General features: G+C 32.5%; 4 protein-coding genes across 4 annotated transcripts in view; 3 read left to right on the top strand and 1 right to left on the bottom strand.

Annotated features, from left to right (window-relative positions):
- The window catches only part of LOC103874503, a 524,448-nt gene that overhangs the window by 76,101 nt on the left and 427,840 nt on the right, over positions 1 to 20,507 (bottom strand). The window lies entirely within an intron of this gene.
- On the top strand, positions 1,745 to 3,421 carry LOC103874434 (auxin-responsive protein IAA28). Its single transcript, XM_033273842.1, has 5 exons — positions 1,745 to 1,765; positions 1,994 to 2,159; positions 2,404 to 2,718; positions 2,958 to 3,022; positions 3,140 to 3,421. The coding sequence occupies exons 2-5, from the start codon at positions 2,032 to 2,034 to the stop codon at positions 3,160 to 3,162; spliced, it is 531 nt and encodes a 176-aa protein (XP_033129733.1). The 5' UTR covers positions 1,745 to 1,765; positions 1,994 to 2,031; the 3' UTR covers positions 3,163 to 3,421.
- LOC103874435 (ent-kaurene oxidase, chloroplastic) lies at positions 3,879 to 6,375 on the top strand. The gene is made up of 6 exons (XM_009152862.3): positions 3,879 to 4,180; positions 4,365 to 4,525; positions 4,776 to 4,937; positions 5,021 to 5,161; positions 5,246 to 5,848; positions 5,931 to 6,375. The coding sequence occupies exons 1-6, from the start codon at positions 4,003 to 4,005 to the stop codon at positions 6,249 to 6,251; spliced, it is 1,566 nt and encodes a 521-aa protein (XP_009151110.1). The 5' UTR covers positions 3,879 to 4,002; the 3' UTR covers positions 6,252 to 6,375.
- On the top strand, positions 6,607 to 13,466 carry LOC103874436 (receptor-like protein 52). The gene is made up of 2 exons (XM_009152863.3): positions 6,607 to 12,975; positions 13,048 to 13,466. Exons 1-2 carry the CDS (start codon positions 10,125 to 10,127, stop codon positions 13,464 to 13,466), a joined length of 3,270 nt encoding a protein of 1,089 aa, XP_009151111.2. The 5' UTR covers positions 6,607 to 10,124.

The raw sequence follows: 20,507 nt of genomic DNA on the forward strand, positions 1-20,507 counted from the left end.
ATCGGTATCATTAGCTTTAATTTAAGATATCTTTAGTTATAGCTGATTTGATTAGATGTAACTAGAAAAGGAATAATGCAGGCCAAATTGCATCAAAGAAAAAAAAATAAGCTAGTAGTGGAATTCTTGTGAAAATAATGAGTTAGTAGTGGAAATCTAAGTATACATACAGTTAGTTTTGGCATATAAATATAAAAATAAATGAAAAATAAACAGAAGAAGCGAGGAAGAAACGAAGACCTACTACTTTTCTCCTTTTATTGGTAGGTACTCATTTAAGCATGCCTAGGAATCTCTTTCTTCTTTTTCCTTTCTTTTAGTTTGTCGGCCTCCATTCTCCAATTTATTTTTACATACAGAACTTTAAGAATGGGATATGGATGTTCCTAAAAAAAGAAAAAAAGAATGGGATATGGAAATGTTGATAATGGTGACGATTTTGTTTTTTAAAAAGTTAAATTAATATAAACAAAAAACTGTTTTACACTTTGTGTTACATTTGGAGTATAAGTTTTTTAATCAAAGCTAATCAAAACCTAAGCCTTATATAGCTATCGAGTGGTAAACCATTTGGCTAAACCTCCTGTATTCGCCTTTGTCACGGATGGAGGAGAGCCTATTGCGAACAATCTTGTCTACCATTTGAATGAGTTGATCGGGTGTCTTTGGACTTTTTCCATGTTTACGCTGGTTTCGTTCCTCCATATGACATATACAGTAGTTTGGAACACATACTTCAGTAAGAATAAGTCAGTCTCGTCTCTGTTTTTGTCCTGAAGTAGTTGTATGATTTGATCCCACTGGTGGGTATAGCTCGCAGCCAGCAGCTTCTGAGCTAAACCATGCATGTATGATATATTTCTTTGTCTCATGAGTATATGTATTATATATTTCTCTGTCTCATGATTATCCAAGTGAATCATTTCATGATTTAAGTGTAACTCTTTTAGACGGTTACTATTAGGGACAAATATCCAACATCGGAAGTTAGAATAGATCTTAAATAATATATAAGATTAGATGTGTCACACCACTTATTACCAATTGGTTTTAAATTGAGTGTCCATCTAGCTTAACATGGTATCAGAATCCGATCCAAATAGTCTAACCCAATCCATTATCGATCCAACCCAAAGTCGGCCCATCGTTCATTATCCAAACATTCTGAGATTAACGCTTAAAGAACTATCATCTCGAGAGAGCGTATAATGGACAAATTTCTCGTATCAGAAGTTTGAATTTTTTTTTAAATAACATATAAGAGTAGATATATCACACCACTTATCACTAATTGATTTTAAGTTGGAAGCTCATCTAACTTAACAGTTATCTTTATGTTTAGATCTAATAACTAATAATTTGATAAAACCTTTGTGTTTATGTTTAATTTTAATTATAAGTTCTTAAAATATTTTCTTAAATATATTATACCTCTAAATATGTATACTGCCTTTTTCTTTATAACCTGGTACAACTATAGAACTTACTAATATATACATATATCTACTATACTTGTACAATAATAAATTATATTATTTGGACTGTTGTGCATATATAGTAATCGAGTAATCGTTATGTATATGTATGTATCCTGTCATATTCATACACGTATCAAAGGCATCTTGACATTCTGAATCCTTTCAAGTAAGATCTCTGTTAGATGGTTATTTATGCAATATAAAATGTCTTTTTATATTAGAAAATAAAGGTACTTTTGTAAAGATTGAGATTGTAGTTCCTTGCCAACCAACCATCCATATATTGCTCCCCAACCAGTGGCGGAGCTAGAATTCCATCTTATAGGGGTCACAGTTGATTTATTATAGCCAAAAAGGGTCATATCTGAGTTTTGAACTCAAGACATGGGGGTCAAAAGGATAAGTTCTGACCAAATTACCACAGAAAAATCATTGTTTACAAGCCTAAATGTTTAATTTTATACATTTCATATGGGTCATTTGACCCCCCTACTTTCAAGGTGGCTCCGCCACTGTCCCCAACACAAGCAAATAACACAACACAAACTTAGAAATGGAAGAAGAGAAGAGATTGGAGCTTAGGCTGGCTCCTCCCTGTCACCAACTCACTCACAACAGCAACATCAATGGATCTAAACAGAGAAGCCTCACCAAAGAAACATCATTTGTTTCCAATAACAGGTTCTTTAATTAATTCGTTCTTACAGTTTCTCCAATAGTAACTTGATTATTAATAGATTTTGTCATGGTTTATCTCACTGTATAATGTTTTAAATGGTACGAAAACTCGTTTTTTACACATATCTTGATTGGTTTAGTTTGGGTTTAAGATTCTTCCCACTACATACAAATAAAAACTGTTTATCAGTTTTTTTTTTTGGTAAAAAACTGTTTATCAGTTTATAATAATATACGGCTAAAACAGGGTGGATGCAGCTCCAGTGGTACTGGTGGGATGGCCGCCGGTAAGATCATCTCGGCGATACCTAACGTCACAGCTAAAGGAGGAGATGAAGAAGATAGAGAGTGATGAAGAGAGAGAGTTATACGTTAAGATCAACATGGAAGGAGTTCCCATCGGAAGAAAAGTCAACCTCTCGGCTTATAACAATTACCAACAGCTTTCACATGCCGTTGACCAACTCTTCAAGAAAGATTCGTCGGATCTAAACAGACAATACACTCTGGTCTACGAAGACACTGAAGGAGATAAAGTCCTGGTCGGAGATGTTCCTTGGGAGTAAGTTGATGAATCAAACAAAATAAATTCAATACTGATGACTTTATATTTAGTCTCGAAAATCATTTTATCTATAGTTTATTTTGGGCTAAATTACACAAAACAATGAGTTTCCTTCCTAAAAGGAGGTTTGGTAATTTATTTTCATATGATTCCATTTTAAAAGGTGTAGATATATGTTTTGGGTTTTTCATCAATTTGCTGGACACATTAATGACATAGTTTAGCATATTTATTAGGATGTTTGTATCGACTGTGAAGAGGTTGCATGTTTTAAAGACCTCCCACGTTTCCATGCTCTCACGTAAGACTTCTTTTCTTACTAAACTCTACTCATGGTATACATATATCAACCTAATAGTGACTTTTTAACATCTGAAGTTAAAGCTTATGCATAATTTATGTTGTCTTTTTTCCCCAGCTAGAAAGAACTGCAAGGAATAGAGTTGAGGTTTTGTTTTTAAAAATGTAATATATGGAAACCATGGGGCTTGGCTTGATGTACTGAAATTTTTTTCTGTTCGTTAGAATTTGTTTTTCCAACGTATGTTCTAGTTTTTTTTTTGTGATTCTGGAAGATGATTTTGTGTAAATAGGCTGTTTGTTTAATTAAGCTGGGTGTGGTATTATGTATTCGTGTGTATAAACGATATTGGAAACACAAGTTGAGTATTGCTTCTAATAACGTTGTTGTTCTTCAACATTCACCATGGTCTCACTCTCATGAGTTTCATCACAGTCGAGTCATGTCATTTCAATAAACTCATTTAATGAGAAACGAACTGGTTTCCACTTAGCAAACACCATATATTTCAATACTTTCTGCTTCCATTTTTTTCTTTTGGCCGACAAACTGTCTAGATAGAAAGTAATTTTAATCATGCTTGATGTCTTTTCACCATAGACCTCACAATAGTACACAGTAGCAACGAACAAGTCACACATGTTGCAACACACATCAAAAACCAATTGCTACATTGACAAGAGGCAAAGCATTCTTTTAAAGACTTGTAAAGAAATGAAAAAAAGTTGTAGGAACATGCTAATAAGGCTTGTAAGTTCATCTACAGAGTCTCAGATGTACTTTCATAAAACCCAACTCTCAAAAGGCCCAAACACGGAGGCAATAGCTCGCAAATGTCACAAGATTACATAGAACGGATAGAAACATGTGGTCTCATTGGAATCCGAAACTGAGTAATATTTACACAAAAGATAAACTTCCAAACAAGACAGTCCAATAATAGAAAAATTCCAAACATTCCATTCTATTCTTTCTAGAAAATGAATGCATTTCTTCATCAGTTTCTTCTCTTTCACAACAATCACACAACTTCCATGCCCTCCATGATCTGCTTTCTCCTTGGCTTTGTTGTCTCCTCTTTCCTCTTCATCTTCGTGTTCAAGAAACTACTGTCCAGACACAACATGTCTGAAGTTTCTGGGCTCCCCTCTGTCCCAGGTTATTTAGTACTTTTTCCAGTTTCACCATCTGGGTTTGTCTAGTAGTCACTTGGGTGTAGTTGTTCGTGATCTAGGGAACTAATTTAGTTTAGCTGGACTTTTCATTACTAATCATTGGATAAGGTTTGGAACTTTGATTACTAGCTAGTAAACTCTGAAGGGTGGGTATGCATTTGATGCAGTGGTGCCAGGGCTTCCGTTGATTGGGAACTTGTTGCAACTAAAAGAGAAGAAACCACACAAGACTTTCACTAGATGGTCTGAGCTTTATGGTCCTATTTACTCTATCAAGATGGGCTCTTCCTCTCTTGTTGTCCTTAACTCAACCGAAACCGCCAAAGAGGTTATCTCCTGTCTGATTGTTTCAGTAAACTTGCAAGAAATGTTCTGAGTTTCATTACAATCAAGAACACATGAGTAGATCCTAAAAAGTAACTCAATGTTTCTAGAAGATTTTTGTGGAAAAGTTTTCTAACTTCACACTTGATCTAGCTTTTGTTATATGATTCTACTTCCCAACTCATGTGCTCATGTGTATGCATTCTCTGAACAGTTTTCACTTTGTGTGTGTGATTTGTTTTTTTTTTTGGCAGGCGATGGTAACTAGGTTTCCATCAATCTCAACAAGAAAGCTATCAAACGCCTTAACAGTCCTCACTTGCAACAAATCTATGGTTGCTACAAGTGACTATGATGACTTCCATAAACTAGTGAAACGGTGTATATTGAATGGCCTTTTGGGTGCAAATGCACAGGTGAGTTCACAGCTTGCTCTTTATACTTTGTGGGGGAACTGAATCAAGTTTTGTGTTGTGTGGACTTTTTTTTTTTTTTCAAGAAAAGAAAGAGACACTACAGAGATGCTCTAATTGAAAACGTGACTTCCAAGCTGCATGCACACACGAGAGACCACCCGGAGGAGCCTGTGAACTTCAGAGCTATATTCGAACATGAGCTTTTTGGAGTAGCCTTGAAGCAAGTGAGTATATTTCAATTTAACCCTATACACTTCATCAATGACACTCTTCAGTTTAATATTTTTTTTTTTCCTTCTTTCTCAAAGGCCTTTGGGAAAGATATTGAATCCATCCACGTAGATGAACTCGGTGAGACTTTGTCAAGAGAAGAGATCTTCAAGGTTCTAGTACACGACATGATGGAAGGTGCTATTGATGTCGATTGGAGAGACTTCTTCCCATACTTGAAATGGATTCCAAACAATAGCTTTGAATCAAGAATCCAACAGAAGCATAAACGTAGACTCGCTGTGATGAACGCTCTCATTCAAGATACACTGAAGCAGAATGATTCAGATGATTGCTATCTCAACTACTTGATGTCTGAAGGAAAGACACTAACCATGGAGCAGATTGCAATCTTGGTTTGGGAGACGATCATTGAGACAGCTGACACTACTTTGGTCACAACTGAATGGGCTATTTACGAACTTGCAAAGCATCAAAGTGTGCAAGATCGTCTGTGTGAAGAAATCAAAAGTGTCTGTGGAGGAGAAAAGATCAGAGAAGAGCAGTTGCCTCTGCTTCCTTATGTCAATGCAATCTTCCATGAAACGCTTAGGAAGTACAGTCCTGCTCCTCTAGTTCCCATTCGCTATGCTCATGAAGATACCGAGATCGGAGGCTATTATGTCCCTGCAGGAAGTGAGGTAAAGGCAAAGTTGCTCTAAACCATATCATTTCACATTTTGAAGTTTATTATAAGTTTAGTTTGAGTGTTTGGATGTGTAGATAGCAATAAACATATATGGATGCAACATGGATAAGAAGCGTTGGGAGAAGCCAGAGGAGTGGTGGCCTGAGAGGTTCTTAGATGATAGATACGAGTTGTCTGATCTTCATAAGACGATGGCATTTGGAGCGGGGAAGAGGGTTTGTGCTGGTGCACTTCAAGCGTCTCTTATGGCAGGGATTGCTATTGGGAGATTAGTTCAAGAGTTTGAATGGAAGCTTAGAGACGGTGAGGAAGAGAATGTTGATACCTATGGTTTGACCTCTCAGAAGCTTTATCCTCTCATGGCTATTATCAATCCAAGGCCTTCTTCTTCTTAAGACATCTTTCTTTGAGTTTTGTCTGTTTAATTAATGTGTTGCACTGTCTAAATATTATGCAATCCTATGTTTGGTTCGGTTGTTTTGTTATATTCAGTTTAAAGTTTAAACGTTTTCTAGAATATTATATTTGCTTATTCAACAAACACCTAATCTAATAGCACTATAAAAGAACTAAAACAGAATTTCAGAAGAAGACAATATTTGATAAGACTTTACCAATACAATGTGGTCCGACGGTGTGGCGATTGACACGTTTTTTTTTTTTTGGTAAAAGTGGCGATTGACACGTTGGAGACAACTAATATCGAGAAGTCAAGAACACGAGGGATCCGCATCTTATCTCTTTACGAGTTTCAGACCGTTGAATTGGGGATTCAACGTTCAAAATCGGACAACATGTGGAAATGTTTTTAAAATAAATAGTATCACGGACTTTAACATCAGCCACACGTACAATACGTATCGAGATATGATATTAGCTAATAGAGAAAAACAATGGCTAATGGTGTTATTAATTGTAAATTATCGTGTGATCAAAAGAAACCAACTTTCTTATTTTCAAAAAGAAACAAATATTGATTTTTGGTGATGAAAATCTGGTTTTGAACAATATCACTGCGGAGTGGCAAAACCATAAATTAAACACGAATGATTTAACGAATAAAAGTGACAAAATTTGTTTATTTAGTTATTGACCTTATGGATATTCAGGCTGTGGATATTAAGCGGATAAGCAAACACAATCATTTTTTTAACGCTGATTTATTATAATTATAAAAAAAATTACATAGACGATTCGACAACCGACAACACAAATATTTTATTGCACAAAGAAAAAAAAATATGTCGAAAATAGTTAGATGATTAATTTATCCGGTATCCTTCTATATATTAATTGAGAACTCATTTTACTGATTTTTGCTTATGTGGTAATCATAGGTGAACTCTTACAAAATTGTTATAATTTGATTGGTAGATAATTTTTTAATTTTTTAATTTTTATTTATTTTATTTATATCTATAAAAGGTAAGTCTATAACCAATTAATATCACTTGCCAAATAATTTACATACTATTACAAATAATGATTTATGGTAACTAATTTTTTAAATTATAGAAAGAGAAATAAATGGATTATTTTCTATATTTATAAAATACATAAAATAATAAACGACAAACTGTTTATATAAATTAATATAATGATTTTATATTCTTATTTAAAAGCATTTTATTTTGTGTGAATTATCATAATAACTATTAACATGTTCTAAAGTTCATATTATATGCTTTATAAATCATCTATAAAAACATTTATCAAATTATCTTGGCTTATTGTAGATTTTAAATTATTATAAGAGTTTGTGGTCATCTATGAGAGCTTATAAATTAATTTGTAAAATTTATTTAAAATCTCATTATACTATTTTACTATATATTAATTGAAAAGTGACGTAGAGCCTTTTTCTTATGCGCCGATCATATATGAAATCCTAAAAATTGTTATAAATTGATTGGTCGATATTATTCAATATAGATCATTTTTTATATTTTTAACATACATAAAATAATAAACGAAAACAGTTTATTTAAATCAATATAATGATTTTATATTCTTATTTAAAAGCATTACATTTTATATAAATTATCATAATAACTATTAACATCTTCTAAAGTTCATATTATATGCTTTATAAATCATCTATAAAAATATTTATCAAATGATTTAATGTATATTTTAAATTATCATAAGAGTTTGTTGATAAAAAAGGTATCATAAGAGTTTGGTAAATCATCTATAAGAGCTTATAAATTAATTTATAAAATCTTTTTTAAAATCTCATCCTACTGTCCTACTATATATTAATTGAAAAGTCACTTAAGAGATTTTTTATTTTGTGTTGATCATTTATGAAATCTTAAAAAATTGTTATAAATTGATTGGTCGGTAAATTTTAATTTATTTTTATTTGAATTAGATTTAATAGAAAAAATAAGTCTATAAATAGTTAATATCACTTGCCAAAAATCTACATGATATTGTAAATAATTATTTATGGTAACTATTTGTTAAAACTATAGAAATAATAATAATGTTTGATCAATTGTTTTATATATTTGTAAACTACATAAAATAATAAAGAATGTTTTTATTAAAATTTATATAATGATTTTATATTCTTATATAAAGCCTTATATTTGTATATAAAGTATTATAATAACTACTAATGTCTAATAAAATTCATACAAGCTTTATAAATCATTTATAAAAATTATAAATACATTTATAAATTATTTATCTTAGCTCATCATATGTTTTAAATTATGATAAGAGGTTTTAAGTCATTTATACAAGCTTATAAATTAATTTATAAAATATATTTTGAAATTTTATTTTATATTAAATAAGAAATTACTTTATTAATTTTTTGTTAGGTATCAATCATATAGAGAGTTTGAGAAATAATATTATAATTTGATTTGTTAATGATTTTTAATTTTTAATTTATTTTATGAGTAAAAAAACAAGTTCTAGAACCAGTTTTATCATTATCCAAACGACCTAAATATATTGCACAAAATAATTATGGTAATTAAATATGTGATTTGTATAATATATACAATGCTTCATAAAATAATTTTTAGAATCAAGTATTTTTAAACTATATAAAATATTTTAAAAGTTTCAGTATTATATACCTCAAAAACTTAAGTAATTTTATTAAAAACTGAATCATGAATATGTTATATAACTAATTTTAATGCAATTATCAATACAAAATATAAAAAAAAATTAAAATAGTCATATTTATCCTTTTTTAAAAACAATCATTCCTAGGCGATAGCCTCTGCTTTGGATTGTATTGGGTACTGCGATCGGGAGCAACACTTCTGTCCCTGCTAGATCACCTCATCTGCGTCAAGTAGAATAAATTCTATTTCCATCCATTCATCTCTCTCCGACCAAGATCCATTAACTTGACATATATATATATTCATTGCATTGGAAAGTTCTACAAAAGCATATCACAATTAAAAACTAAGAATAACACACAAACATTAAATAACTATCTCAAATTTTGATAAACTCATCAAAAGTTTTTCATTATTTAGAATTTTACAATAGAAATGCTCTAAAGATCTATTTTGTAACAAGAAAATGTATGATTGCAAATTTGAAAGCCTGAAATTTCTACTTTTTTTTTCCCTGTGAGCCACAAGTAGTAAAAAATAAAAGTCTTAATGCAATCTGATCGCCAGCATCCACAAAAAGTATAGTGGTTGCATCATATCGATTAAATTTTGTCAAATTGATAAATAGTTACCACAAGGATCATTAGTAAGTTGAATATATGTTATGTAAGGTAAAACATATAACAAACTAAATATGATTGAGAAAATTGAGCTCGCTGCTCGTTACAATCTAGACTCCACACACTTTGTCCAATATGGATTAGAAATGAGAAGAAAAACCAAGGTGAGTAACTTTTACAATATGGAAGAATCGATTATTAGTTATTACTAGAAACCGAATCATATAAAAATCATAGACATCTTTGACTTCACTTTCTGACTTTTCAAATGGCAGAAATTTCTTTTACGTTTCAGAGAAATGGGTGGCCTATAATTTAAATAATTACTCGCGTGTTTGAACTGAACATTCCTAGATTAGCATATTACTACACCTTCCTAACTCTCCCGCCGATGTTCTAGATGGCACCGAATCTCTTATGTAAAATCTAACTTGACGTAGACGCTTTGATGGTATCTTTCAAATCCAATATCTAACCAATAATAATCAAACTGAACAACAGTTAATCGATATTTGGAACATAAAATAGCTTAATTTTTTTTGTGCGCGCTAATAACGAAATGTTCGTGTATAATGCTCTACTTTTTTGGGTTTTAACAAAAAGAAAAGAAGAAAAGTCGCCTGATAACGATAAAAAGAGAGTCCAAAAATTCAAAAATGTTTTTTTGACTATTCAGCTAATCACTCACCTCTTATATTTCTATAAAAACGTTTTAAACTTCAAACTTACTTCAAACTTGTATGAATCTCCCAGTCAAACTCTGTCTGCCGAATTTCCCGGCAAAACCTTAACCAACCACAGTTACAATATGACTCTTTTACCCTTACCCGTCCTCTTCTTACTTTTCACCTCACTGCCCTTTTCTGTAATTTCACAGATCAACGAACGGTCAACACTCCTTGCCCTGAAACGCGGTCTGGGAGACCCACCGTCTCTCCGCCTATGGAACGACACATCTTCCCCGTGCGATTGGTCGGGGATCACCTGCGTCGATGGAAACGTCACCGGGATAAGTTTCTATAACCAGAACTTCACCGCAACGGTTCCGACCAATATATGCGATTTCCCAAACCTGGAAGCTCTTGACTTGTCGTTTAATCTATTCTCCGGCGAGTTTCCGACCGTTCTTTACAACTGCACCAAGCTTCGCCATCTCGATCTCTCCCAGAACAACTTCAACGGCTCACTTCCCGCCGACATCGACCGTCTCTCGCCACAACTCGAGATTCTCGACCTCAGTGCTAACGGTTTCTCCGGCGATATTCCGAAGACGATAGGTATGTTTTCTAAGCTCACGGTTTTGAATCTCTACATGAGCGAATACGACGGTACTTTTCCGTCGGAGATCGGGGACTTGTCGGAGCTCCAAGAGCTTCGTTTGGCGTACAACGATAAGTTTTTACCGGCGGAGATTCCGGCGGAGTTTGGGAAGTTGACGAAACTTAAGTTCTTGTGGTTCTCGGAGATGAATCTGATCGGAGAAATCCCAGCCGTTGTTTTCGCTAACATGACGGATCTCGAACACGTGGACTTGTCCGCTAACAAGTTATCGGGTCGAATCCCCGACGTTCTATTCGGGTTGAAGAATCTAACCGATCTCTACCTCTACCAAAATGAATTAACCGGGGAGATACCGAAATCTCGTTCGGCTACCAACATTGTTAAACTTGATCTCTCGTATAACAATTTAACCGGTTCAATTCCGGAAACAATCGGAAATCTGACGAAATTAGAGTCTCTAAACCTGTACGTAAACCAGTTAACCGGCGTAATACCCCCGGCTATCGCAAAATTACCGGAATTGAAGGAGCTGAGACTCTTTACCAATAAGTTAACCGGTGAGATACCGGTAGATTTCGGTTTATACTCACCGCTAGAGGCGTTCGAAGTGTCGGAGAATCAGTTAACCGGGAAAATACCGGAGAATCTCTGCAAGGGAGGGAATCTCCTCGGCGTGGTTGTATTCTCGAACAACCTCACCGGCGTAATACCAGAGTCGCTCGGGAACTGTGGGTCCCTCTTATCTGTTCAGCTTTATAACAACCGCTTCTCAGGGGAGTTTCCTTCCGAGATATGGACTGCTAAAGACATGTATAGTTTACAGATTAGTAACAACTTCTTCACCGGCAAGTTACCGGAGAAAGTCGCTTGGAACCTCTCTAGGATTGAGATAGATAACAACGAATTCTCCGGTGAGATTCCTCGGACGGTCGGTTCTTGGTCTTCCCTTGAAGTGTTCAGCGCTCGGAACAACCGGTTCTCCGGTGAGATCCCGACGGAGTTAACGTCCTTGTCAAGAATCATATCGATCTTTCTTGATTCGAATAATCTCTCCGGCGAGTTACCGGAGGAAATCATCTCGTGGAAGTCGTTGGTGACGTTGAGTTTATCGAAGAACAAACTCTCCGGGAACATTCCTCGAGGTCTAGGGTTGTTGCCAGGCTTGGTCGATCTTGATCTGTCGGAGAACGAACTTTCCGGCGAAATCCCACCGGAGGTCGGGAGTCTGAAGTTCACAACGCTTAACTTGTCGTCAAACATGCTCACCGGAGAAGTACCGGACCAGCTTGATAACCTAGCGTACGAGACAAGTTTCTTGAACAACACCAATCTCTGTGCAGACACACCGGTCGTTAAGTTACAAGATTGTCGGAAAGTGCTTCGTAGATCAAAGCAGCTGCCTGGGAAAATCATCGCAATGATTCTAGTCATCGCAGTTCTGCTCCTCGCCGTCACTCTGGTCGTCACGTTCTTTGTGGTTCGAGACCATACAAGGAAGCCAAGAGGAAGCAGAGGCTTAGAGACGTGGAAGCTAACTTCTTTCCACAGAGTAGACTTCGCGGAACACGACATCGTTTCGAATCTGATGGAACACAACGTGATAGGGAGTGGAGGATCAGGCAAAGTTTACAAGATACACATCGGATCCTCAGGAGAAAACGTAGCGGTGAAGAGGATATGGGACAACAAGAAGCTTGACAAGAACCTCGAGAAAGAGTTCATTGCTGAAGTTGAGATTTTGGGGACGATCAGGCACGTGAATATAGTGAAACTACTGTGTTGTATCTCGAGGGAGGATTCAAAGCTTCTGGTGTATGAGTACTTGGAGAAACGCAGCCTGGATCAATGGCTACATGGTAAGAAGAAAGGAGGTGATGCAGAGGCTAATACCTTGAATTGGGCACAGAGGTTGAATATTGCGGTCGGTGCAGCGCAAGGACTTTGCTATATGCATCATGATTGTACTCCTGCGATCATACACAGAGATGTCAAGTCAAGCAACATATTGCTTGATTATGAATTCAACGCCAAGATTGCTGATTTTGGGTTGGCTAAATTGTTGGTTAAGCAAAACCAACAACCTCATACTATGTCAGCTGTTGCTGGATCCTTCGGTTACATTGCTCCAGGTAATAATAACACCCTTATAATAGTGCATGCAGGTCTCATTGATTTGGTCTCTGACATATTTAATTTTGCAGAATACGCATATACCTCAAAGGTGGATGAAAAGATCGACGTGTATAGCTTCGGTGTAGTTTTGTTAGAGCTGGTGACTGGAAGAGAAGGAAACAATGGTGATGAACATACAAACTTGGCAGATTGGTCATGGAGGCATTACCAATCTAAGAAACCGATCACAGAGGCTTTTGATGAGGACATCAAAGGTGCTTCTAACACGGAAGAGATGACAACAGTGTTCAAGCTAGGTCTGATGTGTACTAACACATTGCCTAGTCACAGACCTTCCATGAAGGAGGTCTTGTATGTTCTTCGCCAACAAGGACTTGAGGGGGCTAAAAAAACTGCAGCAGAGGCACCTGAGGCACCTCTACTGGTTAGTTTGTCGGGTCGGAGGGCAAGTAAAAGGGCAGAAGATGAAGATATAGGTTTTGTGTAATCAAGACAATTGTTGAGCTTGATTTTGGAATTTTAACGCATGTGTTGTGTGTAAAAAAGCAAAGTTTTAGGCTAGTTAACAAGATAACTAATTATGTTCAGAATAAATGAAAATGGTCTTTATAAATTTGGTATAAGGTATTTTTGTCTGAATGTATTCGCCAAATTAATTTGGTAAAAAAAGTTAGCACTACGACTACGATAATTGGTAAATAGATTATTTTCATGGATTAGAAATGAGCTCGTTACAATCTATCTCAAATATGGAGTAGTAACTCTACATATGAACAAATTTCTCGAAAATCTTAAAAAGGTTTCTCGACCAAAAGAATACATAAAGATGAAAAATGACTAAAAGAGATTTCATTAAAAATATACAAAATAATTATATACTTATTCTATAGATATATAAATATATAAATATTTAAATAAGAATTTTTGGGGAAATTGCCACTAATACCACTTTTCTAATACCACTTTTCAACTTTACACTAACCAACTTTACCTTTAAAATTTTAATAGGTAATGTACCATTATACCCTTATCTAATTAAACATAAACATATATCTTCTCCAACAAGAATTTTCAAAATCTCCAAATAGATAGACGGCTCCAGCGAGAGATTCGACGATTCCGGCGAGATTCGACGACTCCGGCGAGATTCGACGACTCCGGCGAGATTCGACGACTCCGGCGATTTTCCCGGCGAGATTTGACGGTTCCGACGACGTTGACGTCCGACGAGATTTGGCGAAGACTACAGCTCAAACGAACATAACAATCTCTCTTCACGAACGCGTAACAAAGGTCAGAGGATAATAGATAGTGATTTTCGTCTCTTTTTTATAATTTTTGCTTGGTTTCTCAAGATCGATCGGTTTCTGGAAAGGAGACGAAGTTTTTCTCATGAAATTTTCAAATCTCAGATTTATAAAACCTTATAAATTTTTATCGATGAGGAACATAGTGTTATGTATTTTTTTTATATATCTTGTTGATCATTCCTTCTCTAATCTCCATGTTCATATAATCAGGTTATGAAGATCAAATTGTGTTCTATACGTGGAGACTGGAAACTAATAAATGGAATTCATTGGGATTTCATAGTCGATGATGAAAGGGGATCTTGTCTTAGTATGATTCTTGAAGATATCAGCTACAATGATTTGATTGAGGTTGTTTTAGAAAATTTTGGAATCGATGTCTCACCTTCCAAGTTAAACAGTATAAATCTTAGCTATGTCTCACCTTCAAAGTTAAACTTTAGTTCAAAAGAGCTCCCTCCGGTATTTATTAGGAATGATCGTCAAGTAGCATCATATATGAACAAACTTCAAGAGAATGGATGCCTTCATCTATGTATAACCATTAAGGTAACTACATGGAACTCCTTGTTAAGGTTTTCGTTTATGATAGTTATCAGTTAGTTATTTTACAAGATAGTATGTAATACTCAAGATTTGCTTATTGCTGGAAGTATGTCATAGCAATACTTATTACAACTTTTACATTTATAAGACCTTATAAATATAATGATGTCATTTGGAGATTTACTATTAGCTTTATGTTTTTTGTTAACGTTTCACATAAGAACTCATTTATCATCAAGGATTGTGTCAAATACGATTCAGACACGGGATGAAGTTTTAATTACTCATGATTTGCATATTGCTGGAAACAGTAACCCCCCTTGAGGTATTTATTACAATTTTTATATTTATAAGACCTTATAAAAGAAACCTTAAAACAATATATATATTTAGCCTTATGTTTTTATGTTTTCAGAGGGAAACACAATGTTCAAGAAGATAAGAGTTGCAGAAAGAGAGAGAAGACACATGTTTTTATATGTAATATATATGTTCTTGACACATATAAGAGAAACAAGACACATGTCTTTCTGTAATATATATGTGTAGCACGTGTTCTTATAAGTGATTGTAAGCTGTAAATCATTTGCACTTTACATTTACTCTAGTTTATTTTTTAAGAAAATTAGTAACGAGCATCTTCATGTATTTATATCACCGATTTTATTTTTTAAACTTTTTATCATTAATTTTCATAATGCTTTCTAAAATATTATTATAAGATATATAAAGGGTTATAAGTTATTTATCAGCCTTTACATATCATTTTTTGTGTTTAAATTTCATCTATGAGTTTATATAATACTTTATAAACTAGTATATCTGAGTTTTACGAAGGTTTATAAGTGATGTTTAATAAATTTTAATACATTATTGTTTATGAATCCATAGATAATGCTTATAAATGGTTTAATCATCTCTTGCGAATACTTATTTATAGGCGATGTAATATGTAAACAAATTATTTAGAAACTATAATTTTAAGCTTTATACATTAAAATTTACAAGGCCTTATAAAATATATTAAATTTTATACCCTTATATCAAAGTTTGGAGTAGTGAATGTTGGAGTAGATGACGTCATCTACAAAAGATAAGATTAGTTAAGCTTAATATAAAAATTTTTATAAACCTTTATATTCTATTTTTTAGAATTGTAACTGTGACTTTTGTTCCATGCATCTTTTTTTTTTCACTTTTTTCAGTGTCTTCGTCTGGAGTGATTTTCTCTGTATTCTCATTTTCCCTAAGAATATTCACTTCCGTTAGTTGCTGTGTATCAGAAATTCCTTCTTCATCATTTTCATCACCTGTTGCATTTCTTTTACCACCAGAATTTTCTTCTTCTTCATTTTCATCATTTGGTGCACCTTTTGTATCATCATAGTTGCATGGACTCTCATAACCGTCTGCCTTCAAAAAATCATGTCATAATAGGTAAAGAAAATAACATGTGAAAATATTTATAAGTGCTTGGTAAAGTTATTTGCTTACCACTCCTAAGACATTCTCGATTACTTCTACTCGTTTATTCAAATCATAAAGCATTTGGATTAACTTATCGAGTTTGGAACCATCTTCATCTTGAAATTTCTCCTTAGCTTTCTCATACGCTTCATCTTTTCTTTTCTCTTTATTCTTCTTATGCTCTTGTTCCTAAAAAGTATTATGATGGCTATATAAACATATTCATCATTCAATTTTGAGAACACGATCAGAAAATAACATTTATAAACCATTATAAAGAGAGTTATTTACCTTATTTCCTCTTCTTCATTCTGCCTTTCAGCTTGCACGGACTCCTCAACTTTGTATCAGCTTCATTTTTTCTTCTTATTCTTCATCAACCCTATTTCCAAGAGAGAAAAAAAACAATAACAAATTTAGGATGGCTTTAATTTTTTTTAAATGATAGTCCAAATTTATAAGTTTATATATTAGCTTACTTCATTGATTTTTGATGTTCTCTTTCTTTATCACCGTCACCGAATTCAGCATCAGCTTCCACTTGTTGTTCTTCTTGATATTGTGTTTGCTCCTATTTCAAACAAAAAGAGATTATAAATGCTTATAATATTAACATAACTTAACAATTTCAAATTTGATAAAGTCTTATAAAACATCAAAAACACAATGACCTTAGAGGTTTTGCTGTACATCTTTGTCTTCTGTCCTGCTTTGTCGACCAATGTCTTCTGTTGTAAGAAAACATCCACAAATCCTTGTTCCCAATCGATTTTCTACAATTGTATTTGTTGAACTAGTTGTATAACACTGTCAAAGTCCTTATCATGAGGATGTTTGGGTTCACCAAATGTTTGAATTCCTCAGAGAATCCAAACACTGTAGTAACCACACCTGTAACAAAGATAAAAACGTTTTATAAGTCTCTGTAATCTCTTATTTATAAACCATTATGAAACAATATAGTTAACTTAGTAATCTCATGTAAATGGCAGGAGCTAATGAGGGCATGACATAAGCAAGTGTTAAGACAAGTGAAACATGCGAGTTGACACACAAAAACAAGCCAAGAAGAAACAGAGCAACCATTCTCATAATCTAATGTAATGTTAAGGGCTAGTGTGTGAATGATGCAAGCAACGTGTTACAGAAAAGTACAAAATGAAAAATATCTAAAATGTCTAAACGCTTCACATTTTTTACCAAGGCGTCTGCTTGTAACCCTTTTTCAAGGAGTATGTTTATAAACTCTTTCTAAACAATACAGTACAAATATATTTATAAACTTTAGTAAAAACTCACATTATTTTTCTTCTCCACCTCCAACACTTCAGTATTGTCGAAGCCCTTGTTAGTCCTATGTAGACATAACAGATCTGCAGAAGAGTTTCCTGGTAGAAACCCAGATTTATAAAGGGTTTATAATTCCTTATAAATCATTGAGTTGTATTTATCAACAATCTCATGAAACCCAGATTTATAAGGGTTTACAATTCCTTAATATTCAGTTTTTTACTATCGGAAATTATCTCTTCCTTATATGCAGTTTTCACTATCGGAAAATCTCTTTTTTAGCCGGAACCATTCAGATCAATCTTAATATGAGCAAAACCAGATTTAAGTTTTCAAATACTCATGTTTTCACTCTCAACGTTTCACTATCAAATCTGTTTCTCTTAGATCGACCTCTTTAAATGAGATATCTAAGAGAACCTTGTTTGATTTTTCGATAAGAGAAAGCACAAATCGAATCAAACAAAAATACAGAAAGTAGAGACATAAGTTGTGAATCACGTAATATGAGTTGACATCTTGGAGATTTTTGAATCGATTTCGTCACCGGAAGTCGACGGTGAGAGAGAGATCGATGGGAAAGAGAGATCGACGGTGAGAGAGACACCAGAACTAGGCGGTGAGAGAGGCGCCGGAAATCGACGGTGAGAGAGAGAGACGACGGTGAGAGAGAGATGACGGTGACTCGAGGACAGGGAGAGAAACCAATAGTGGAGAAGAAGATAAGGTAAGGGTGTTATTGTCTTTTGCTCATTAATGAAAGTGTGTATTTCTGAAAATGTCCTTAGACTGATGGTAAAGTTGAAAAGTGGTATCCAACAAAGTGTAAAAGTAAAATTTTCCCAATTTTTTTTTCAATTGTTTTTTGAATTTTCATTTTGTTTTCTTTTAAAATTTTATTTTGAAATCTGAAAACTACTATTGAAAATATTTTTTAAATTTTTATTTTAAATATTAATTTTTTTTAAAAATTCCTAAACCCACCTACCAATTCTATACCAATTCTATTTAATATAAACTTTATACCAAATTTATATTCATTTAATCTTAGAAATAATAGCGTCTTTTATCTCTTTAATATAATCTATTTTATTTATTTTGATCTTTAAATGCTATACAATCCTTCCGTTTAAAAAAAAGTTATATATCCTTGAAAAAAATTTGTTTTAAAAAGATGTATTTTTTATGTTTTTAATGTATTTTTTGTCAACTAATAATGAGAAATTGTGAACTTCAAGAACACTATATTTTTTATGTTTTTAATGTATTTTTTGTCAACTAATAATGAGAAATTGTGAACTTCAAGAACACTAATTGCATTTTTTGAAGCTTTATAGGAAATACTCCCTCCGTTCTGTTTTAAAAGACGTTTTGGAGAGAAAAAAATGTTTCAATATACTTGTCGTATTTCAGAAAACAATGCAAATGATAGTGACAAAAGACTATGGTTACCCTATATTTATTCTATTTCACGTGCTTTAGTATACAAAATAATCAATTAATGAAGGATGTGTTTCAAAAATAAGTGTTTCAAAAAAAAAAAATCAATTAATGAAGGATAAGAAAGGAAATGTACTTAGTGCATTAATCTGTGTGAAAGTATTTATAACGACATATAAAAGAAAACAGAGGGAGTATAAAATTACATAAAATCTTATATATTAAAATAGAAGTCATGACTTCTTTTCATGTGTGATTTTTTTAGTTTGGACCATTCCTAAAAAATATCATATTTAACATAAGTTCATTATTATATCTTTTAATATCTTTATCTTTTTATTTGAAATACAAATGTAATATATAAAATGTTCTAAACAAAATCTTTAAAATCTTCTAAGAATCTTTTTAAATTTACTATCAAAATTAGTTAGTTTTAATTTAAATTATTAAAATATAATTAGAAATTAAAATTGAATATAGTTTTGGTTTATAAACGAAAATTTTTAAATAAAATGAATTATTAATTTCACAAATACATTTTTTAATAATTTTTAAAGATTTGTTAGAAATAAATATTTATATTTTTTAATTTTTTTCAAATTTGTTTTCTAATAATTAAAAATCATGATTTTTTGATGAGTGATAGTTTTTATTTGGACCATCATTTAAATTTTATATTAATGTGATCATAATGCTGATATACATAATATTTTTAACTACTTTAATCATAATATATTTTATATCTTTTAATTTTTTTTAAAAAAAAATTAAAATTCTAAAATCTCTTGAAAAAGATTATAATAAGATCTTAATTGGCATAAATTGAATATAATATTTTTCAACTAATTTTGTAATTAGTAATGAATGTTACTAAAAGAATAAAATGATATCCTATTTTATCAATTTTATAATAATATCTATCATTTTAAAAAAAAAAATTTTATATTGAATAAATATGATAAAATTATTTTAAATTGATAAGTTAACATATTTTATTTTCATAAATATAAAATATTTATGCTAAAAATATAATATGTTGGTAGAACGGGTTATATTAGTAACTATATAATACATCTATAAAAATTTAACTTATCTTAACTTTTTAATATACAGTAATTTATTATATAAAATTAATAAACATTAAAAAATTACTAAAAAAATCTAGCGATTTGAATTACGGATCATGATTATAATAAATTAAATACAAAATTCTTTTCATATATGTTGTTTCATGCATTAAAAAAATTAGTTTAGTAATCAAACGCAAATTCAATAGGACAAATATATAATAAGCAACATATATATGTGATGATTTTAATTTACAGCATGAAAACTATAAAATTATTATATTTGGCATAATTATATGAACATTTAAATATGTGAGTAACATTAAAAATATAAAATAATTATGTAAAACAAATATCTATATATATAAATGTCAAAATATATATCCGCACGGTTGTGCGGGTGGAAAT

The sequence above is a fragment of the Brassica rapa genome, chromosome A06 (genome assembly GCF_000309985.2).
Source record: "Brassica rapa cultivar Chiifu-401-42 chromosome A06, CAAS_Brap_v3.01, whole genome shotgun sequence".
Classification (NCBI taxonomy): Eukaryota; Viridiplantae; Streptophyta; class Magnoliopsida; order Brassicales; family Brassicaceae; genus Brassica; species Brassica rapa.

Coding starts and splice junctions, on each gene's coding strand:
- LOC103874434 (XM_033273842.1), top strand. CDS start 2,032: ATGGAAGAAGAGAAGAGATTGGAGCTTAGGCTGGCTCCTCCCTGTCAC. Junction 2,160..2,403: donor TCATTTGTTTCCAATAACAG/GTTCTTTAATTA, acceptor CGGCTAAAACAG/GGTGGATGCAGCTCCAGTGG. Junction 3,023..3,139: donor CCACGTTTCCATGCTCTCAC/GTAAGACTTCTT, acceptor TTTTTTCCCCAG/CTAGAAAGAACTGCAAGGAA.
- LOC103874435 (XM_009152862.3), top strand. CDS start 4,003: ATGAATGCATTTCTTCATCAGTTTCTTCTCTTTCACAACAATCACACA. Junction 4,181..4,364: donor TGGGCTCCCCTCTGTCCCAG/GTTATTTAGTAC, acceptor CATTTGATGCAG/TGGTGCCAGGGCTTCCGTTG. Junction 5,162..5,245: donor TTGGAGTAGCCTTGAAGCAA/GTGAGTATATTT, acceptor TCTTTCTCAAAG/GCCTTTGGGAAAGATATTGA.
- LOC103874436 (XM_009152863.3), top strand. CDS start 10,125: ATGTTCGTGTATAATGCTCTACTTTTTTGGGTTTTAACAAAAAGAAAA. Junction 12,976..13,047: donor CTTCGGTTACATTGCTCCAG/GTAATAATAACA, acceptor TTAATTTTGCAG/AATACGCATATACCTCAAAG.